Raw genomic sequence first — 22,676 nt, forward strand, 5'->3', positions numbered from 1 at the left:
CCATAGAAAGCAGTAGTGACAAGTAGCCCATCCACTGGACGTGGTGTCATCCAATATAATGGGTAACTAAAAGGAGAAAGGCCAGCAGTTTCTCGTTTTGTTCTCCCACGTAAGAGAATTCGCAACAACAAATAGAAATGCTGCCCAGCTAGGAGACTAGACGCCGTTCTGAAGACACTGTTCTTTTTTGTAGCTGAACTTTTGTTGAAATTCTTTATCTTTCCTTTCTCTAGGCAGCGCAACTCAGGTCTGAAGGAGTGGAATATGACAGGGAAGAAGAAGGTAAGAATTTGATCTTGACTGTCGAAGCATTCAGACCATTTATGTGCTGTCTGTAGTTGAATGTGGTACTTTTATTTTGCCCAGTACTTTGTCTGCCTTTGCTAACATTGGTTGACTTCATTCACACCTGTAGCCAGAATACTTGAGAGCGAGTGTGCGTATTGTTTTTATTCCTATTCATCTGTTGCTGTCTCTGTGTTCTGAGAGAATTTCGGGACAGCACATGTGTGTACATCTGTGTGGGAGCCAGACCCTGGCCAAGTACAGAACAAATCCAAAACAGCCCATGTGCAGAAACACTTTTAATAAGCAGTTGTATCCTGGATGGTCACAGCCACTTACAGTGCTAGAGTTTTTGCTGCTGCCAGGTGTAAAAATAATTTATGCATAGGAGTCATCCATTAGGAGTTGCGTGTTAGTGACACTATCAAGTCAGATACTTCAAGCATATACTTGGGATATGATCATCATTCTTACGTATCTCCAAGCCTGAGGTGTACCAGGAGGCTGCCCTGTGAGTTACTGTCATAGAGGCTCCTCTTTATGGCCAGGAGAGCTACAGTAGCATTGGCCAACCTATGTCCTCTGTGATCACTTTCTTCCTGATCAGAGTGATAGGGTTAGGGTTTGTCTATGTTACTGCGCAGATGTTCCTTGTATGGTTAGGAACTACGTGTCCTGAGTGACTGCAACATTTTGAGCAGCATCTTAGCAGAGGCTCTGTTACCATTTTGCAATGCAAGTATTTTGCGTGGAAGGAAGGGGAAAACCAGTTTGGAGCTTCAGGTTTTATTTGAAACGGTTTATATATTCAGCTGAACGGATGCAATATGGTGCATAGCACAGCATGGCCTGTAAATTGCGTTACACTGATGTCAGTTGTATGGCATTTTAAGAGCGTGGGCAATTTACTGATAATATTTTGAGTTGAGTTGCACTGAGTGATGTCTCTGTTCTTGCAATATTTCTCTGTTTAGAACAATAGAAGAAAAAGAAGCAAATCTAAACAGCAGCAAGGCAATAAAGATCCTAAAAAATAAGAATGGTGGACCTGAGAAGGCATCTCAAGAGCCCCAGGGAATACATGGCTGCCATCTGAATGGATGCTCTAGGGCCAGGTCTTGTACTGGTTCTGCCAATCAGAAACTGGAAGCTGCTTGTCTTGAGAGCAAAGGCTCAGGATTTGTAGAGTCAGCGCTGGTCTGTCCAGAAATCACAGGTCAGTGCCTTTGACACAAGACACCTTTTTAACTAGCAATAGCCAAGCCTCCATTACATAAAGATCATGGTATTTTTATTGCCATAAAGTAGAATATAATAAAAGAAAGAAGCTGGAGATGTGTGTGCAAACTAATGCACATAGCTGTTAAAGTCATGCAAGTAGATCTATATCTGGGCACAATTCATCCTGCAATATGTTTACTTGCAAGATGTCTTTTTTATTCTAGAGACAAAAGGATCAATCTATAATGAGAGGCCCAGCTGATACAGAATATACAGATATAAATACAGAAGAATGCAGGATTAGAAAATGAATTGAGTGTAAAATCTTTGATAGAAGCGATGAAGTCCCTCATCTGGAACAAAGTCAATTGAAACAGTATGAGCTTGAGGCATATTACAGGATTTATTTATTGCCTAGTCCAGACTAGTCCATTTTTTTCTTTTCTCATCTTCCCTGAATAAGCCAGTCACACTAGATCTCCACTGGCTTTCCCTAACAGGGAAGGGAGGAGGGAGGGCCTTTGTGTTGAGGGAGGGCAGTCTGATAGCTTCTTAGTACTTATGTGCTTCTGCGAGAGTGCAGATGCTGATTCTGAAACTCTGGGGGACAGTAACACAGAAAGCTCTTCCTCACTGGATTGTAGTAGGTACGGAGTTACAGTTATATCAACATCAATGAAAATAAACCTTCTCCTCTGGGGGAGAAGATCAGTGAAAGCTTTTTGCCTTCAAGTATCCTTCATAAAGCTCAACTTTAATTGCTGTCAATACTGGTAATGGTTTTTCAGCTCTTCACATTTCAAACTTCTGACAGCTCTAGATTATTGCTGCTGTTAGTATTTTCTTCCTGTGTCTTAAGCAGTATGTCAGACTGCATTAAAAGAACGTTCCTTGAAATCCCTTTTTCCATGATTGCAAGGATGGGACATGCCTTTCTCAGAGGGGAACCAGGGTCTTAGCTCAAAAGCTAGCAGGGCTCATTGGCAGGGCTTTAAACTAGATTTGAAGGGGGAGGAGGAGGAATATCAAGAATGGTAAAGATATGCTGGAAGTACCTGTAGAACGAAGAAGGGAATTCCAGCCAAGAAGTCAGATTCATACCGCTGTCAGCATGGCACCAGTGCCAGCACCGAGGGTCCAGAGGCTGAGGAAGGACTGCAGGTATGTTCAAACGAACTTACACTGGCCGTCCAAGAGAACTCGTCGCTCCAGTCAGCGAGTCGGCTTTGTCAGAGGCCCAGCTGAAGTGTATGTACACCAACGCATGCAACATGGGAAATAAACAGGATGAGCTGGAGATGCGTGCACATGAGCAGGGCTATGACCTTATTGGCATCACGGAGACGTGGTGGGACGACTCCTATGACTGAGTGTCAACATGGAGGGGTATAAGCTTTTTAGAAAGGACAGGAAGGGGAGACGAGGAGGGGGTGTCGCTCTCTACGTCAACAACTGGCTGGAATGCGTGGAGCTTCGCCTGGGGTTGGAGGAGGAGCTGACAGAGAGCTTATGGGTCAAGAATAGAGGACGGGGACGGATAGGCGATGTTACGGTAGGGGTCCTGTTACAGGCCACCTGGCCAGGAGGACAGAGCAGATGAGGCGCTTTATAGACAGATAGGAGCAGCCTCGCGGTCACAAGCCCTGGTCCTCATGGGGGACTTCAACCACCCTGACATCTGTTGGAGAGACAATACGGCAGGGCACAGGCAGTCCAGGAGGTTCCTGAAATGCGTGGATGACAACTTCCTCCTGCAGGTGATAGAGGAGCCGACAAGGAGGGGTGCCATGCTCGACCTTGTGCTCACCAACAGGGAGGGACTGGTGGGCGATGTGAAACTTAAGGATAGCCTTGGCTGCAGTGACCACGACACGGTGGAGTTCAAGATCCACGGGGCAGCAAGGAAACTATACAGCAAGCTCTGTGCCCTAGACTTCAAGAAGGCGTACTTTGGCCTCTTCAAGGACTTGATGGGCAAAGTGCCGTGGGAGGCGGCCCTGGAGGGACGAGGGGCCCAGGAAAGTTGGTCCACATTCAAGGAGCACCTCCTCCAAGCTCAGCTGAGGTGCATCCCGATGAAGAACAAGTCGGGCAAAAAGACCAGGAAGCCCACGTGGATGAGCAAGGAGCTCCTGGACCAACTGAAAATGAAGAGGTTAGCCTATAGAGGGTGGAAGTGGAGACAGATAGCCTGGGAGGAATACAGAGAAGCTGTACGAGTGACCAGGGATCAGGTGAGGAAGGCTAAAGCCCTGAAGGAATTAAATTTGGCAAGGGATATAAAAAGCAATAAGAAAAGCTTCTATAGGTATGTAGGGGACAAAAGGAAGTCCAAGGAGAATGTAGGCCCCCTCCGGAAGGATACTGGTGCTCTGGTTACCCGGGACATAGAGAAGGCTGAGTTACTCACTGACTTTTTTGCCTCAGTCTTCACTGATAAAGCCTCTTGTCTTACTGCCCAAGCTGTGGAAAGAACTAGCAGGGACTGTGAGGATGAACCACTGCCCACTGTACTTGAAGAGCAGGTTCGAGAACATCTGAGGAACTTGAAGGTGCACAAGTCCATGGGACCTGATGAGATCCATCCGCGGGTCCTGAAGGAACTGGCGGATGAAGTTGCCAAGCCACTGGCCATTTTATTTGAGAAGTCGTGGCAGTCTGGCGAGGTCCCTGATGACTAGAGGAGAGGGAACATAACCCCCATATTTAAAAAGGGGAACAAGGAGGACCCGGGCAATTACAGGCCGGTCAGCCTCTCCTCTGTGCCTGGCAAGGTTATGGAGCAGATTCTCCTGGGAACCATGCTAAGGCACATGGAGAGCAAGGAGGTGGTGGGTGACAGCCAACATGGCTTCACCAAAGGCAGATCGTGCCTGACCAACTTAGTGGCCTTTTACGATGGGGTGACAGCATCGGTGGACAAGAGTCGACCAACGGATGTCATCTACCTGGACTTGTGCAAAGCTTTTGACACTGTCCCGCACGACATTCTTCTCTCTAAATTAGAGAGTCATGGGTTTGATGGATGGACCACTCGGTGGATAAGGAATTGGCTCAATGGCCGCACTCAGAGAGTAGTGGTCAACGGCTCGATGTCCAAGTGGAGACCAGTCACGAGTGGCGTCCCTCAGGGGTCCGTGTTGGGCCCGGCCCTCTTCAACATCTTTGTCAGTGACGTGGACAGTGGCATGGAGTGCACCCTCAGCAAGTTTGCCGATGACACCAAGCTGTGTGGTGCCGTCGACACGCTGGAAGGGAGGGATGCCATCCAGAGGGACCTCGACAGGCTGGAGAGGTGGGCCTGTACCAACCTCATGAAGTTTAACCAGGCCAAGTGCAAGGTCCTACATCTGGGTCGTGGCAATCCCAGGCATAAATACAGACTGGGCGGAGAACGGATCGAGAGCAGCCCTGAGGAGAAGGACTTGGGAGTACTGGTGGACGAGAAGCTCAATATGAGCCAGCAATGTGCTCTTGCGGCCCAGAAGGCCAACCGCGTCCTGGGCTGCATCAAGAGGAGCGTGGCCAGCAGGTCGAGGGAGGTGATTCTCCCCCTCTACTCTGCCGTTGTGAGACCTCACTTGGAGTATTGCGTCCAGTTCTGGAGTCCCCAACATAAGAAGGACATGGACCAGTTGGAGAGGGTCCAGAGGAGGGCCACGAAGATGATAAGAGGGCTGGAGCACCTTTCCTATGAGGACAGGCTGAAAGAGTTGGGGCTGTTCAGCCTGGAGAAGAGGAGGCTCCGGGGTGACCTTATAGCGGTCTTCCAGTACCTCAAGGGGGCCTACAAGAAAGATGGGGAGAGGCTGTTCAGGAGGGCCAGTTGTGATAGGACAAGGGTAATGGTTTTAAAAGAGAGGGAGGTAGATTCAGGTTGGATATTAGGAAAAAATTTTTTACCATGAGAGTTGTAGAACACTGGAACAGGTTGCCCAGAGAGGTGGTGGATGCTCCATCCCTGGAGACGTTCAAGGCCAGGTTGGATGAGGCGCTGAGCAACCTGATCTAGTTGGAGATATCCCTGTTCCTTGCAGGGGGGTTGGACTAGATGACCTTTGAAGGTCCCTTCCAGCCCTAACGATTCTATGATTCTATGATTCTAAGTACAGCTCTCAAACCTCATTTTAAAGGAATGTGCCAAATGGATAATTGTCCTGAATGAATTCTCTGCCCCTTACATATGATGGTGGTGGTGCCAACCTCTGGTCAATTAAATCAAAACTCTGCAACATATAGCAACAAAATAGACAAACTACTTGTCAAGAAATTTTGTCTTAAGGCTGATGCCTTGCAAAGGATCAGAAATACTCTCCCCACCTTGCTAAAGACTACCACTTACTTTGGATAGAATATGTCATAAGCCAGGAAGCTCTGCATTTCCATAATACTAAAATTGTGTTCATTGTCCTCATCAAATTTGAAAATTTGGTTGCAGAATACTAAGCTACTGTTTGCTGGGCTGTGTTGGTCATCTTGCATACTTGGGTTTCAAAGTAGCTCGTGTGTCATTTTGGAAGAAACAGTGTCAGTATACTGCAGACAAAAGATGATTAAAAAGTTTTTAGAGCATAACTGTTGTTCTAAATTACTTTCTTTAGGCAAAAAGCTGTGAGTTTGTCATTTGTCTTGACAAGTATACCAAAGCTGCTAATTAAATGCAGTAAATAACGATTTTGCGCTTTAACAACAATTTCAAAAGATCTCATCTTGAGGACAAAACCCAATAGCCCTGGCCTTTCTCTGTGTGTTAGTTAGAAACTAGCACTCTATCAGCTATCTATTGGAGTTTTTTAGCAAGGCCATCCCCAACTGAGAGTAGAAAGAACATTCTTTATAAATTAAAGCTGTCTGCACTAATGTGAGATGCAGCCAGGGTTGCATGAGATTAATGGCGTTTATCTCAGAACAGAGTTCCTGGCTGTGTGTGAGACACTGAACCTTTGATATGTTCAGAGTGCTGCATACCTGGTGTTTCTGGCTTCCACAGATAACATAGGCTTCTTTAGCTTCTTAAGCTATTTCTTACATACCATTTTACATAAAATACTTTTTCTGTTTGCAGACTCACCTTTTAAATGCCATAAACAAAAGCCATTTTAGAAATGTGGGCACTAATGATCCTCCTTGTTCCTTTGGCATTATGCGACTGCCAAGGAAACATACCTAGATGTACTTTACACCCACCCTAGTGCCCAGCCAGGCACAAAGAAGTCACTAGTTGATATCCTGGAGCTGTCCAGGTGGTATCCCTCAGTCCCAGCAGTGTTAATCCCACTCCATGGGCTATAATCCAGCTGTTAATCTGACAAATACCTTTTCTCCAGGCACCACAGAACACCACTTGAGTATAGTGGTGCATAAAAAGCATCTTCAGAACAAACTGTCTTTCATTCATCAGAGTACAAAGATTAGAAAAATCAGTTAACGAAACAAATCACTTTCTATACATGTTTCCTTAACTAAAATTCCCAGTGGCAGTAATAGCTGGCCTTACCTGTCAGTTTTCATAGCCATTCTTTGGCTGCTTTTCCTTGTTTCATCATGCTGGTGTCTTGAATCCCTTTGAAGTCTTAGGAAGAGTAAACCAGGTCATCTTGTGGCAGTCAAACAGGCTCAGGCCTGTTGTTATTTTATCCCTCTGAAGCTGTTGAACCCAGGAGCCTGATCTTGGGCATTGTTTCATTTCCTGCTTGGTCTCTCTTAGCAGCTGCTTTTGATGGAAATCTGTAGTCAGGCAAGGTGAGTATTTCAGGCAGGAATATTTAATCAGTGCTTTTAAAATGCTGATTAAATGATGAACATTTTTGTGTGTGTGAGAAATATATATTTTTCTCTCTGTTAACATTAGAGTCTCATGCTTTCCATAGCAGACTTCTCTAGTTCTGTTCTCTAATATTTGGCAAAGGTTACAATTGGTAGTGCATTTTCTATGTTAGGAGGTATTTTTTCAAACCAACATGGAAAAGTTTTTTGGTTTTCCTCATGGGTTTTTCTTTTTAGACTGTTGAAACATAAATGTGTTCAGATGAGTATTTAATATCCAAAACCATTTTATTTCTGTTCTGTCATTGCTTTCTGAGGTTCTGCAGAATATGTGCCAGTGAAAAAAAACACCTTCATTTTTCCAGTGTATAAACATGAAGTTATTCAAACACGACAATAAGGCTTCATATCTTTCTTAATCTTATAATTCCCTGTTTTCTACCATAATGTTTCTTGCAGACAAAGAACAAGAACACCAGAGAGTATCTGTGGAATTAAACCCAAAGACTATGAATGGAGTAGAACAGCATGAGTCTCTTCAGTCATCAGTTCAACTCCAGTGTAACCTAGGCAGGCCAAAGTCAAAGTCTTCCTCAGTTAAATCATCCAATGCTACAACCCAACTTGAAACAAAGACAGATGATTCGGTCAAAAAAAGAGGTAATTGGATCCTTGGTTGCTGAGGCGATCAGACAGCTGAGACCTCTAGGAAAGAAAGAAAGCACATATGTGAAGAAGAGATGTGTTGGAAAGTGAGAGCAGAATCATGTTCAGCAAAACAAAAATGAGTAGAACAATTTATGGTCTATTTAACATTATATTAAATGAAATTTAAAATAGGTAATTTGAATTAATAGTGCTGTTTTAACATTGATTTGATTTGAGGAATAAATTTAAGCAAAAATGTTTAGAACTGAAGAACGCTACAAAAGGACTATGGAAAAGTTGGATTTATGGACTTCAGTAGGAAAACCACTTTTTCCTAATCTGGGCAAATAACATGTTGAACTATTCCTGCACCTTATTCAGAAAAGCCAAAATCAGGTTTCTGAATTTTGTGCAATTTTGCTTTCTATTTTAGGGCCGAACATTGAAAAATCAGTAAAAGACTTGCAGCGTTGCACTGTTTCTCTAACCAGATATCGTATGATGATCAAGAGGAAGTGGATAATTCAGTGAAGAAGATCAAAGCTGCTTTTGCAGAATTCACAGCTGGTAGGTAAATCAGCTTGAGAGATCCATCAGCACCACCTGAGAAAAGGGAGACTAATCAGGCCACCGGCACTGGTGGGGAGGGATCACTTACACCTTGTTTGTTCACGGTGGTTTGGTTTAATCAAAAAAATTTGTGGTGCCATTAAGTAACTCCTCACCAGCTAGGAGGTAATATATGCATAAGCGTATGTTTACATACATTCATAAAGATAAAGGTGCACTAAACTACAGTTCTTTGAAAAAAACTCACTATGTTTTTCTTTCTTCCATCTTGACCTAATTTTTTTGTAATCACGTTCAGTGGCAGCATATCTGAGCAAATGAAAGCTTTCCAAAAGTCTTGCCTATGGGGTTTTCTGAAGTCTCTTTTACCTCCTTTAAATCTCTTCTTTCTATACTACTTTGATCTTTTCTTTTTTTGGCAGCCAGTCCTTTACTGTCTCTTCATTTCCAGTCATCTTTGCTTCTTATCCTACCATTCTTTTTTTTAATTTCCCTCATGGTTTCTTCTAACTTTCCCATCCATCACTGCATTTCCAGTTCTCATCTCTAGTTCATTCTTTTTCCTCATTCTTTTATCTCTTCTTTTTTTCTAATTTTTTTCCATTACAATTTTAGTTATTCCTGGTCCTCAGTATATATGCCTACACCCTTTGAAAATTTGTAGCAGAAATAATTGCATTAGTAGCAAGTTGCGTATTTTGTATGTATTTGTCATAGAAAAATATTTTCTGGTTTGTTTTACTTGGCCTTTTGTTAAGCATAGATGCCATATAAAACCTGTGTTTTATGCAATGTTGCAGTAAACAGAAAAAAAATGCGTTAAAATGTGCAAGATTCAGTTACAAATCACAGAAGAGTACAAAACCTTTCTCCCTTAATCGTCCACAGTATTTTTCAGTATTTTTATGAGCATATCTTATGAAAGTGCTATAGTATGGGCACAAGTTTAAATCTGGACCTCAGTGGTGTATGCATTGTCTTCAGTGATGCATCTAAAGTGACTTCAGTGGTGCTGGGGCTCCAGTTCTGTATGGGCAGACAGTCCAAGCACCACTGAGCTGATTTAGTGGAAGACTCTGTTGCACTGAGCCACCGGCCTACGTTGCTGTCTAGCAGAGAGAGCTTTTGTTTCTGTCTGTGTACTCCAATGAGCATGGGCTGTGATCATCAGTTGTACTAAACTGTGGTGTTGTCAGGAATGCTCTGGAGCCAGTATAGTGATGTTTGCTTATGAATTAAATTGCAGCAATTGTATTGTTAGTATATAAAAATTAAGTAAAGCTCATCAGCCCTTTGCACCTTTTTTGGTAGTTCTCAGAGATCTTTTAGAGATTTAGAAAAGTTATAAAGTGTTTATAGTTTCTGCTAAGAAGTCTCTGACCTTTTCTCTGAGTAAACTCATAGTTGGGTCTTATTTGCTGTGTAGTTCTCATTTTCTGGCATAACAGTGTTAAAAATATATAATGTCACACATCTAATCTTGTTTGCAGGCAGTCACAGTCAAGTCATTCTTTAAACGATAGTCACTCTGGTCATGGAACAGGCTTAGAACTCTATCATGATCTAAGAATGCAGGGGGAGATGCTACCTTAGTAAATTCAGAACTGAAATTCTTCATTTTTCATGTATTCATGTTTTAGCTTGAAAAACACCAAAGTGTATTGCCTAATGCTAAAATGTGTTACTTAGTAGGTGAGCTTAATAGAGGAAAAGACAAAATTACCCCAAAAGAGTATGTAAATCCAAGTAGACTTAAAGTGATGAAAAATAGTGATGAAAACTTTTGAATAGGTGTCACTTAATTTTACTTCCAACCAGCTTCAATGCCTGAATTATTGGAATGGAGCCTGCCAGCTCTAGAATGCAACAGATCTGTGCTCTGAATATTCAGGCCTCACAAAGGAATTTAATGCATGTGGCATAATGTTGCAACAAGGACAGTATGATGTCAGGACATGTTTATGGAAATCTCAGTGCGGGCTACATTGCTCTTTGGCAGCTCATAAGCCTAATATTTAGGTTTTTCTTCAAATGAATGAAGGGAAGATTTGGTTTAAAGAGTAACGTGCATGACTTAACACCTTTTTTGCTAAAATTAAAAACAGGTTTGGGATATTTCATATGACCTTTTGGCTTAAACTCTTAAAGATGGGAGGTGCTGCCGTTAGTGCCTAATTTACAAGAACTGACTGCCAGCTGCTGTAGATTTGCTAGATTTGAGTAAAAGCCATCAGAACCAGTGAAACGTACAGCTTCAAACCTCAAACAGTCAACAACACATCATATTCCTGGGCTGAATGGTTTAGTTTATCTTATTTACATGGCAGTTTCCTTGCTTCAAAGTTGAACAAAGTATCACCAGTGGTAGCAGGAGGGTAAGGTAATTAAGTGGACGCTTAGCCTCTTGCATATTTATTACCCTTCTTAGGCATGGGAGTTTTGCTGTGGCACAGTCAACTCGTCTATCACGGGAAAATGAAGCAATTTAGCTAAACTGTTGCTCCGAGAATGCTATGGAGCAACGAAAGCAAGGACATGACAACAACGATACCTGGTCTCCTTCGTGATTGTGATTCCAAAGCTTTTTGCAAGTTGCTGCTGGAGGGTGGACTGGTTGAGATGTATAGCAGATAAACACACAACAGCAAGTGCTCCCTGTGGTCAGAACTGCAGGCAATGCCTGAATGGGCTCAATACAGTAACCTAGATGGGAGCTTAACCGGTTCCTGTTACACACAGCTGTCACCACTTAAGGAGTTCTAGTGAAGCTAAGTGAAGTCAGAAGCTTTAATCTTGTGTTGCAGCTGAATGCTGAAACACATACTACTTTCTTTTGTCTCTTGGGTTTGTTTTCTTTTTCTTCCTTTGGCAATAGGAGAAAAGACCCTTTTTGTGTCCTTCTTTTTGCATTTACTATCAAGGTCAAAATCAAAACTGAATTTCAAGAGTCAGTAATCTTTTGGACTTTCTAATAAATATATATTTATTTTTCTTAAATCTTGTCATGATTTTTATCAGTCACAGAAAGGATGAAGAAATGGCAGAGATAACATCATATATCTTCCTCCTACCTCCAGATAGCACATTAAACCATTATGATGGATATAAATGAATAGGACATGTGGCCTAAGATGTCCTGAAAGCTTCAGCAGAAAGATTCACAAGAACTTTTCCTTTTAGCAGCACAAACTGTCAGATGATAGTTGCCAATGGAAGTCTATGTCTCTGTCTGGCTCAGTATTTCACAGCTTGACCTAACTGATGAAGGGAAGTTACGCTGGACATGCTCAGTCAGTACTATGCTGCTATTTAAAAAGTCATCTATCTGGCAAAACACTACATACCACCCTCCCACAATCTAAAAAAGGAGTGGTATAGAGCAGGTGTGCTCTGAACACCTGTAAATGCTTGGAAAAGAAAATGCAATGTTTGCTTCTGCATTTAATGAAATGGGGCTAAAAAACAATCCCAGAAAGATGTTTGTCTAGCAACACTGCAGTGGGCTCACTTCCTCTTCAAGAGCCTCTGAGGAGTTCTTGCCAACTGGAGTCATTCTCTTCATGCCCAGAACAAGTGATAATGACTTGCTTTTATACAGTGCTTTTCATGTCGGAAGTCACTAGAGCATTTTACAGACCATGGGCTGGACGAGGCAGGACACTTTGCTCCATTCTGTGAAAAGTCTTTTGCAGTCTCATGTGGATTGTGCTTCTGCTGTGATCAAGCACTCTCGTGACCTCTGCTCTCGCAAGGCTTTTTGTGGCATTGCCTTCCTCAAGGCTCTGAGAGCACTGGGCAGAGCAAGCTGAAGGACACTGTTTCTCAGACTCGTGTGTGCACCTGAAAGTTATGAAGAAGATCCTTCTAACAGAACTCCTAGAGCCAGTATTTCCTCATTGCATCCAGCTTTAGTGTATGGTTTTCAGGAATGCCTTTGTGTGAGTGAGAACATAAGCTGCTCCACTTACCGCTTGGATGTTAAACATGTCAGAGCAGAGCCATGTCTTGCAGTAGCGTAGGGCTAAGGAAAAGAACATGGCCAAATAGTGCTGAAGTTGCAGTGGAAGGTCAGAAAAGGTGGGTGAACTCCCCTCACTGGAGTGTGCCTGAGATGTTTGTTGCCAAGGTTAAAACCTGTATGCTATAGCTGTATTCTTACTTTTCCACCAAAGAGACTGAATAATGATCTTGTGGACAAAAAGAGAGCCCCAGGAAATCTGACTGAAATATGTAGAGCACGAAAGGAGCCATAGTTCCCCACAACACATCTTCCTAGAAAATAATTTTCTCCATGTTACTGTGTGGATGCCCAATATGTGAACTAAAAGGAAACATCTGCTACTTGCCCATACAGTCTGTTTCCAACCACGAATGGAAAATAGGCTGTAGAAAGTAGTAAGGGCCAAGTTTAATTACACTGCATGCAGAACTGGACCAAAGACAGACAAGCTTCCTCTGCTCTTTGCATCTCAAACACACTGATACATCCAGTGCTTTACAAAGAGCATGAAAACCAACACGGTGATTTTTTTTGAGTGAACAAAACACACTTGAAAGCTCCATCATAGGCTGGATAAAAAGTTGAATCTGACATAATGCTGGAAAAGTGGAGTTTGGCAATACTAAGAATTTTGAAATATATTAAAATACATTCAGGGAACAACTAGAAAGCACGCACTGTATGTTTGGGGAAGATGAGGCAGTTTTTCTGTTGTTTTCTGAGTTAAAATCAAAGCGGAGGAGGGGTTGAATAGGGGAAGAAGTAATTTAAAAGAACATGGTTGTGTCTGTACTAACTCAGTGCCAGATGATGAGCAGCGCTGCCAGTGCTCACAGTTGCATAGCAGTGAGTGAGCGCAGTCATCTCTTCTGGGACCCTGGCTTGACAAACTGTAAAGATGATGGTTTTCTGTTGCCCATAGCCCAGGATCGGTGGCACTAGATGTAGAGCTGCCTGTTTGCATTAGCAATGTGGAAGTATAGAGCATGGGCAGATGCCTGGAAAGGCCAGGACTGGTATTGCTTTACACTGAACAGAGTTCCTGTGCTGTTTCTCTCTGCGTTTCCAGGCAGTCCTCGTTAGCTTTCTGTCTGTCTGCCAGCTGACCTTTGGTAGTCCTTGTGCTTCTAAAGTACAGATTTTCAAATCCTCTTGCAGGTCGTTCTGATATCTGTTTGCCCATCAGTCACGCAATGCAGTCCAAAACCTTGCCAGTGCAGAGAAGAAAAATATGGTCTCCCAAGTATTTAGGTTTTCTTGGGCCCAGCTGGGTTTTCAGGTACCTTCAAAGACCAGTGCTTTTACTGGGGCCCCAGGGCCCTGCCCCGACTGCCTGGGGAGTCTGGGAGGACCCAATCCAACAGCTCTGGCTTCAAGCAGAAGAGGGGCTTGCTCTCTTCTCGCAACCTCTAGCAGTTTGGGATTGCCCTTGCTGTGTATTAGTGGAGAGAACAGATGGAGCTCATGAAATTGGGGGGGGTAGGTTCCGGTGAGATATATAACATCCTCTTCTGGCTCCTTTGTCTTTTACAGATACTTGCTTCATTCCTGTTTTTTTTACTAAGCTTGCAAAGACAGGTTACAAAGGTGAATTACTCTGTCTCTCAGCCTGTTGTTCATACCTTATGGCCTTGCATCTCCCCTTTTCCCTCCTAGTCATTCATAGGTGTGTTTGTCATCCTCAGTAAAATAAGTAAAAAGATTGCTGCTTTTTTGCATGTTTTTATAGGTGAAAAGTGAATACATCCTTTCTGATTGCATTGTTGTCAGACCAAGGAGAAATCTAACTTACTACATGCATATAGGGAATAGTTATGTCAAAAGATTTCAACAGGTGTTAGACCAAAGAGCCAGACTCTTCCCCTTTCTTTGTGGCCACTTTCCAGGGTGCTTTTCGGAAAGCTACCTCTTCTCTGTAGCAGAAGCCCAACAAAAGGGACTACAGTCTTCTGCCTTGCCAGAGTGTTTTTAGGCTAAAGTATATAAAACTAGTGAAATAGTCAGATGCCTCAGTGGCTGGATCAGAATTGAGGCTCAGGGAGAAAATACTTCACAAATTTATGTAAAAACATGCAGAATGCTAAGAAGCCATGGTACAACTCATACTGAGTTGTTAAAACTCTGCCAAATCCAGAGGTGATGCCTTTGTATTTCTAAATAAATAAAATTTAGAAGTGTTCTTTCAGGAAAAGGTTTTCCATGTCAGTTTTCAGCTTAAACAAGTTTTTTATGATCAGGCAATAGATTTCCAATTGTTTGTAAAGAGATCTTAAAAGAAAAATGCAAATGGACTTAAAATTATGATGGCTTGACCAGACCCGACTGTGCTAGCTGGCTGCTAAAGAGAACAATATTAGTGAAGGTAGATAAAGAATAACATAAAATAAACTTGAATAACTGGAAGCAGGCATTTTTAATTTTACTGGATGCTACATTGCAGAGGGAAGGATTTCAGTAAAATTTATTTGTTTTTTCTTTTGTTTATCTGCTTGTTGTCAGACCGTATTCCTGGTCAGAGTGAAAATTCATGTAATCTGGTTTGCTGTGCAAACACTGTGCATGTGCTAATACAGTGATTAAATAACGACCTTCAGCACCATGAACATTTAAAGGCTACTGAGCTAATACTGAAAGAATATAATTTACTGAAGCATTGCAAAATATGTAATGTAACAACAGCTTTTCCTACAGGTTTATCAATATAAAGAAAACTTGGAAGGGTCATTTCTCCAATTACAAAATAGCATGGCTATTCAGTAATCCTATAAAACTTGTAATCACCCATTACAGGTGATTGAGCGTTATATTTACATTCTCATCACATTGTTCTAGTTCCTGGTGCTAAAAGTTTGACAGGGACAGTTCTTTTTGGATTGAGGTGGGGGATTATTTCGTGAAATACGCAATTGGCTTAGAGGTTCTTACCAGTTGTCTTTTCACCCCATCTGAGGGTCAAATATGTTCATGCTAGACAGGGAAACGTGTACATGAAATAAGGCATAATACTTAAAGACCAATGCTGAGCTTATCAGGACTATCTCATGAATTTGCATGTAATCTCAGCTCAGATATAGCAGAGACAGTAACAGTACTAATATCCTCCAAACTTGCTTGAGTTTGTCAGCTGATTGTTAACCATTGCAACTTTAAGGAGCTGCTGGGGTCTGTTCCAAAGCTCACCAACAGAGCAAAGTCACTGGAGAATGGTGTGTTGTATTTTTTTGAAGCCTAAGCTGTCAAATTCCAGCAGTGTCCCACAACTCGCTCCCTTCCTCATGAAAAAAGGACATGAATTGTACCTCAGTGTTCCTGCATCTCACCTGCAGAACCAGACCCCAGAGGATGCCTATGAAAAATAGCTCTTTACCCTTTCCAGATGAAGAGCCTGGCTGCAGTTGTTCAGGATGCCACAGCTGACTGTCTTCCTCAGTCTCCATAACAACATTTATTCTCCAACTATGCACAAAGCTGGTTCAGGGGAGAGTGAAGCTTATTAAATACCTCAGGGAGAAAATTGGCGTGTTGTGGGGTTTAACAGGGTTTTGAAAGGACTCATTTGAATTACGCTCTTAACAGTAACCTCTGTGCCATGCAGCTGTGGCTTACCTTTGTGAGTTGTGTCAGCATGCTTGCCTCCATGTCAGCTCGGTCTTTTTATTTCCCCATCTCTTCAGGCACAATAGGTTTATCATAATGCCTAGAAGAGGCAGAAGGAAAGAGAAGATTCTGGTCATCTGGAAGCCTTGTGATTCTCATGAGTAAAGCTATAAATCAGCCAGCATGGCAATCTGAAGCAGTTTTTCTGAAGAGGCACTAATAACTTTAATCATTTTAGTGGGATTTTGAGGTATTGCAGCTGACTGAAAGTATCTTTTCTTTTTCACTGTGCAAGCACTAAATTTCATGCAGTAAACTAGGGGAAGATTAATTTGTTTCCACTAATGTCAGAACAAATTCAGAATTTGTTCTGAGCATGAAACTGAAATGAAGCAGCTGTCAGCATAATTTACCCCTGTCATTGCTGTACCAGCAACTCCTTGCAGTTTGGCATTTGCAGTTCTTTTGCCATTGTACGCTAGTGTGAATTCTGCCAGCCTGCATAAGTGCAAGGCATGAGTACTGTCCGTTTGACCAGGAACAGGCCACTTATGCTCTTGCCTTCAGAATCGCTTCAGCAAAACAAATCCTAGAGAGCTGCTCTCTCTCCTGCTGCATCTCATATCTCTACAGCATGAACAGTGGCTCTGTGCTAGCCCCATGTGCATGTCCTCTACGTGAAGCATCTGTTTTGCTGTGATCCTTCAACAGAATTGTCTCCTTCCTGAATCCCATCTCAAAATTTCGTCTGGATATTAAAATCAAACAGTGCTGAATCCTGTGTTCCAAACTACAGATGTTCACCTGTGGAGAACCATGATACAGTACTGATAGCTAGAGTTTGGTACCCAGGCCCTGATCCTGAAAAGTGAGGGGTAAGAGAACCAAGAGAGTCAGTCTTTTCAGAAGAGAAGTGTGGCAAAGGGAGACAGAAAAGAAAGAGGTAGTAGTGTTACTCTGTTTTGGCTCCAGCATCAGTCATGGAGTATAAGACCTACTTGATTGAGATCTGTCCTTGAGCCTGGTCAGTGGGAGAAGGGATTTGAGTCTCAGTATTTGCTCCAGTGAGTGTTATAAATGTATCATAAAAAACTGAACACCTATAGCAGAACTGACAGATACTACTACAGCAGGGGATCCTACAGACTGATGGTTAGGGCATGGATTCAGGTACATTCAGAGAGGGAAGAGGTGGTGCCAAGTTGTGTGTTTGTTGGAGGAGTCTCAAATAGTATAAGGAATATACTCAAGTGCTGATGTTGAAGGGAAGGAGAAGGGATGACTGAAGCCTGATAGAACATTAGTGGTGGCAGTAAGCAGAAAAAATTGACAGGGGTATGACCTCTCCGGAACCTCAGCTAAGGAAGCATGTTTGTTTATTTTAACCCTGGTTCCTAACATCTATAGAAGCCCCAAGAGAAACAGCATGACTAGAGAGGAAGAACTTAACAGAATGTTTTCTGAGAGGTGTCTTTAGATCTGAAATGCATTCTATTCCTTGCTCTACTAGAGCTTAAATCTGGTGATACGTGAGTGTGTGAAAAGTTCCTATAGCAGCCAATATCCAATTCTCCACAACACACCAATGGCTGCAGACTGTGCACTGGAGTGTACCAGCTTGATAAAACATTTCGGTATCAAGTGAATACTAAGAAGCATTAAAAGAAAATTCCCAGGAGCTCTTACTGAGCAAAGCTTTGAGCAGTTCTCAATGATGGTCTGATCATGATCATCCTATTGGGGCTGAGTAGAGCATTATTCCACAAAATATATTAAAACCAGTTAAACTTCTCCTGAGTTAAGAAGCTGTTCAGCTTAAGTGGCTTTCTGAGCTCCGTGTGAAAAGAGTGGGATCTTAGGAGGAGCAAGAGAAAAGATTTGATCTATTGGTTTTTCTGTAGTGTTCTTGTCCTTTCTCCTTCTATACCTGTTAGTAGTTAGTTTTCTTTTTGTATTCATTTAATCTTTTTGTTTTCCAGCTTTCTTTTATCATTTTCAGTTGTTTCTAACTTTGCCAAGTTCTTGATGGAAGAAGAGTTGGTCAGTTTTGCACTGACTTGCTCTATTTGACTAGAAAAGAAATCAAATTGATTCCTACTCCATTTACCTTAATAATTGACCCTTATGTGAACAAAGAAGAAACATAGCACTGGTTGGCCTGTGACATTTCTAAAGAAATGCTAACTTCCCCTGTTATTCTGTGACCTATGGCAGTTCATGATTTTTAAGCTGAGAAATGTGGCTGTACACTTCCAAATGAGAATTGGTATGTTCCTTTCCTTTTGTCAAGTGAGAGTCCTTGTCCTCAGCGGTGTCAGTACAGCTGCATTGTCTTCTGGAACAGGCAACTGCATGGATATCTGTCCATTAAAGAAACTTAGTTTATTGTCTTAACTAGTCTCATACTGACAAATTCACTGAACACTTTTTCTCTTGTTTTATTCTTTAGTTTTCACAATGTTAGTTTGTAGTGACAAGAGAAGTACTCAGGTGGTGGTTCTCCATCAAATTCATCAGAGTCCTGGCCTCTGCTACCACAACATCCAAATGCTTTCCTGAAATACTCATCAGAGACCATGCTAAAACATTATAAGTGGAAAACTGTCTAGTAACAGATGAGATCTGACTATGAAATATGATAAATATAGAACTACTATGGCCTTGTTCTCATTCTGGTATTAAAAGTGGTTTTATTTGGCATCAATATAAAATGTTAGGGGCCAAGCACTTTAGCAAGGATTGGTTGTTGGAGTGAGGAGAGGACAGTCATGGAATGAACTGGGCCAAAACACAATTCTGATGAGCTCTGCTGTTGTGAACTTGTTGCTTGAATATTTTTTCTAACCAAAAGTTTACGTTTATATAACTTGTGTAGTACGCTAGGGAGGTACATTTGTAACAGAAACAGCAAATGCAAAAACATGCATACTTTTTAAATTTAGGGGAAAATACTAAAGACCATTAAAATCTCTTTTTTGTGTGTGTGGAGAGTAGAAACAGGTGAGAACTTACAAGATCCGTTTCAGCCTCCTGCTGTGAATGCCAAGGAAGTTTATTATACCATGTAGTTACAAAAGCTAATTGAAAAAAGATTAATTCTGAAAAGCTATCGCTGTTTAGATTAGCAAGCTGGAATCATCACTTGCCTATTTGGAGTCCAAATTTAATGCTTATGCCTGGAGAATATTGAGGGCCAACTGGAACAAGTGTGTCCTTTCATTGTAAGTGTATGCCTCTTAACTGATTTGCTGTACCGTAAAAAAAACCTGCTATTTTATTTCCTCTGATGTATTGATCACACTAAATTGATCTGGCAGGCCAAAACAGTATTTTTAGTCTTGTTTATATGTATGAAACAGAAAAATGTTACGCTGCAATTTTATTGTCTTGCTGCATCCTTTGCCATCAGCCAGCCTGCTTCTGTCCCTCTCGTTGGCACTTGGAAGGCAGCGTAAAGGTAGTAGCCTCACCTCCTCTAAAGGTGTCATGGTTCATTGGTAAAACCCAAGGGTAGGACTCGGCAGAACTTCTGCTGCAAACCTCCTGTATGAGCTCAGTTAATTTATGGGGAAATTTCAAGGGGAAATTTCAAGGAAGGCTGCATGGCATTTGAACATGTTCTAGCTGGTAGATTCTTGGTTGAGTCAGCTGTATATCTGCCGTGTGTTCCTCACGCTGCCCACTCTCTGATCTTTCCCTGTTTTAGTTAACAACTCATCAGTCCTCTCCTCTGTAAGTCTTCTGTCTTTGATTGCTGCCCATTGAACTCTGTAGGGTCTTTCCTTTATTGCTAAGGGCATTCTAGACAAATGTTTTCTTCCTGAGTTTTCTGTAACATCTTCCTTCTGATGGAAGCTAGTTCACGTATAACTCAGTGTCTTCACTGGGCACGAAAGCTTGCATTTAAGAATGATTTTACTGAAAGGGTTGAGAACTCCACTCTTCCCTTGAGTGTGTGACTGGATTTACTCCTGGTGTTTGACCTACTTTTTGTGTTTTCCCCCAGCTGCTTGAGTTTACACGCTTATGCAAACATAAGCATTAACATTCGTGGTGTTTATTAAAAATGAACATGACTAAGAGTAATCTAGTGAAGGGAAAATGGAGAGCACCAGAGCACCATCCACTGGAGAGCATTCTGCAGTGGTGTTATTTCACTGAACCATGTCGCTGGGTTGATAATAGGAACAATTTACCAGACCCCACTATCTGCTCTGAGTAGACCAGCCTGGTCAGTTTGCACTTTGACATCTTAAAAGCGCTGTCAGGGCTCACGCAACAGAGATTTGTGAAAGGAGTGGCACATGAGACCTTTAGGAAGTCCAGGTAAAAGTGGAACCTCACCTTCCTGTTCCTAGAGAGAATGGGGGCAAGGAAGCTGACCTCTGTTAGGGGGATACATTAATGCTTATTTACATCACAAACCATTTTCTTGTTTACCCCAACATATTTTGCAAGGATATATCTATTTAAGGAAGAGAAGGACCTCTTTCCACATGGCTTTAATTCTATTTTATTCTTACTATTGCACTGAGAGCTAAGCTGTATTAACCTGAGTAGCAGCAGTGGTATATCTAGCTTAATTAGGAAAGAGACTGTTTAGTCATTTGAGGACTGCTGTACCCAGGCAGTGCTGAAGAGGTAAATCAGAGTGACGTCTACATCTGTGCGGACACGTGGACAGGCCAGTGAGATGTTTGTGTAAATCAGCATGCACTGATTGTCACTAATTTTTTGTAGTCAAGTCAGTTTGCCTAGCTGTTTATTCAGCTTCCATTTTTTAAGTCTTATTAATTTCAAAACTGTCCATAAGTAAGGTCTGAAGTCTTTGTGTAGTTGTAGCTTTTGATTTTGATGGAGTTGCAGCATGGATTAAATTGTGTTTTTTTTCTTTCTGTTTTTCCTTTTTTAGCATCGTAGACAAAGAAGTGTCATTAATGGCAGAAATTGATAAAGTAAAAGAAGAAGCCAGTAAGTAAAAAAAATACATAGGGAACTTTTTGGAATAGTCATGGAAACGTTTGTTTTCTTTGGTAGCAAATTAAGCAGTACATAAATTTGGTTAGCAGCATTCTAGCATCTTTCATTGTTTATGTACACAATCAAATAAGTCTTCGATATTCCAGGATAGTTTCTCTGTAAGTTTCTGTCTATAAGGATGTGGGTGAAAATTTAGATATTATGAAATTAAGGTAAGCCAAAAGTTCATATGAAGTCAGATCTAAATTATTTATTCCTTCTGCTTACTTTTCAGAGCTTTTTCACCACTCTTTTTTTTTCTCCTTATTTCTATGGTTTGTCAGTTACTTCATTTCCATTTCTTAATCACTGATTGCTTGTTCATGTTACATATACAAGTTAGAATACTGGAAATTACTAGGGGAATAGGTTATTGTGTGGCTTTGCATAGCTTTAAGGATAGTGATCAAGCTTATGAGTTAGAGCAATAAAAAAAAAATTAAAACTAGATTTTTACTGGAATCTGCTTTCTTAATAATCTGTGAGAGTTTATGTGATTCCAGGCTTTCATGTCGTCCCTGTTTTTTGCATAGGTAAGGTATACATACTCTGGTGATGAGCCATGTATTAGGCTACAACAATATCTATCTTATCCCCACCTGAGATATGGTATTCATGGCCCAGTAATGAAAGGGATGTGTTTTAATACAGAGTGCTAAGCAAGAAACTGAGGCGTAATCACAGTGTTGTTAGAATGACACTTTGCCTGACGGATAAAAATACCACTGCTATGTATGCATACAATCCTTTGATTTGTGAAATTAAGGTTCTTCCAAGGAGAATCACAAATATATCTAACATTCTTGAATGCTTAATTTGCATTTAGAACTCTCACTTACTTCACAAATGTATACTAGTTAAATTTTTATTTTAAAAAATAATCTAAATCCTCCATTGCTAGCTAAGTCTCTTGCAGTTGTATATGTGTGGAAACTAAAAGATATGTTTCAGCAAAGTTAGCATTAGTTTGTGTTTGGAATTTTGTATGCTAACTTTCCTAGTACTAACATGGAATAGATGTGGATTTGGAGTTCTGTGTTATTCTGGGAATACAGAGTTACAGGTGGAAACATCAGCAGCTTTTTGATTATCTGCAGAGACCAGGTAGCCATAATCAGCTACAGGGCATACACTCACTCCCAGGAAAACCAATGGTAAAATTCCCATTGATATCAGCAGACATGGATCTAAGCCCTGACTGCATAAACAGAAACATGTTTTGGAAATCTCTTGTCCAGGGCTGATGGTATCGTAGGGCCCCTTCATTAATCTTGGCCAGGTATAGCAGTAATTTTCATGGAAGGTAAACCTAATTCTTCTCTACAGGCGTGGGAAATGCTGCATTTGCCCATGGCAGGTTCTATTTCCCTCCTTTCATGCCAACTCCACATGTGCTGCTGGATGGCCCCTGTACCTGACTTCAGCAGCGTAGTTTCTGCTGTCTCTCAAGGCTGTTGTAGGCTTGTAAAGTGCTTTCAGAAATTTAGGCCGAAAGTTGTTATAGGACTGTAACATGCTAACCAAGTTTATGTTATTATTTATTTTCATATCTCTTTGCTACACTGGAGGA

The 22,676-nt window shown here is 41.6% G+C and overlaps 1 protein-coding gene across 1 annotated transcript in view; it reads left to right on the forward strand.

Moving 5' to 3' along the window:
• Window positions 1–233: 233 nt before the first annotated feature.
• The window catches only part of SPATS2L (spermatogenesis associated serine rich 2 like), a 30,608-nt gene continuing 8,165 nt past the window's right edge, over window positions 234–22,676 (forward strand). Inside the window, 8 exon segments of the mRNA XM_086615678.1 lie at window positions 234–282; window positions 1,260–1,313; window positions 1,315–1,501; window positions 7,732–7,932; window positions 8,354–8,425; window positions 8,428–8,483; window positions 18,123–18,127; window positions 21,000–21,058. Of these exon segments, the coding sequence (XP_086471804.1) occupies window positions 265–282; window positions 1,260–1,313; window positions 1,315–1,501; window positions 7,732–7,932; window positions 8,354–8,425; window positions 8,428–8,483; window positions 18,123–18,127; window positions 21,000–21,058 (652 nt within the window). The 5' untranslated portion in view covers window positions 234–264.

This window comes from Tauraco erythrolophus, chromosome 8 (assembly GCF_009769465.1).
Source record: "Tauraco erythrolophus isolate bTauEry1 chromosome 8, bTauEry1.pri, whole genome shotgun sequence".
NCBI classification, from domain to species: Eukaryota; Metazoa; Chordata; class Aves; order Musophagiformes; family Musophagidae; genus Tauraco; species Tauraco erythrolophus.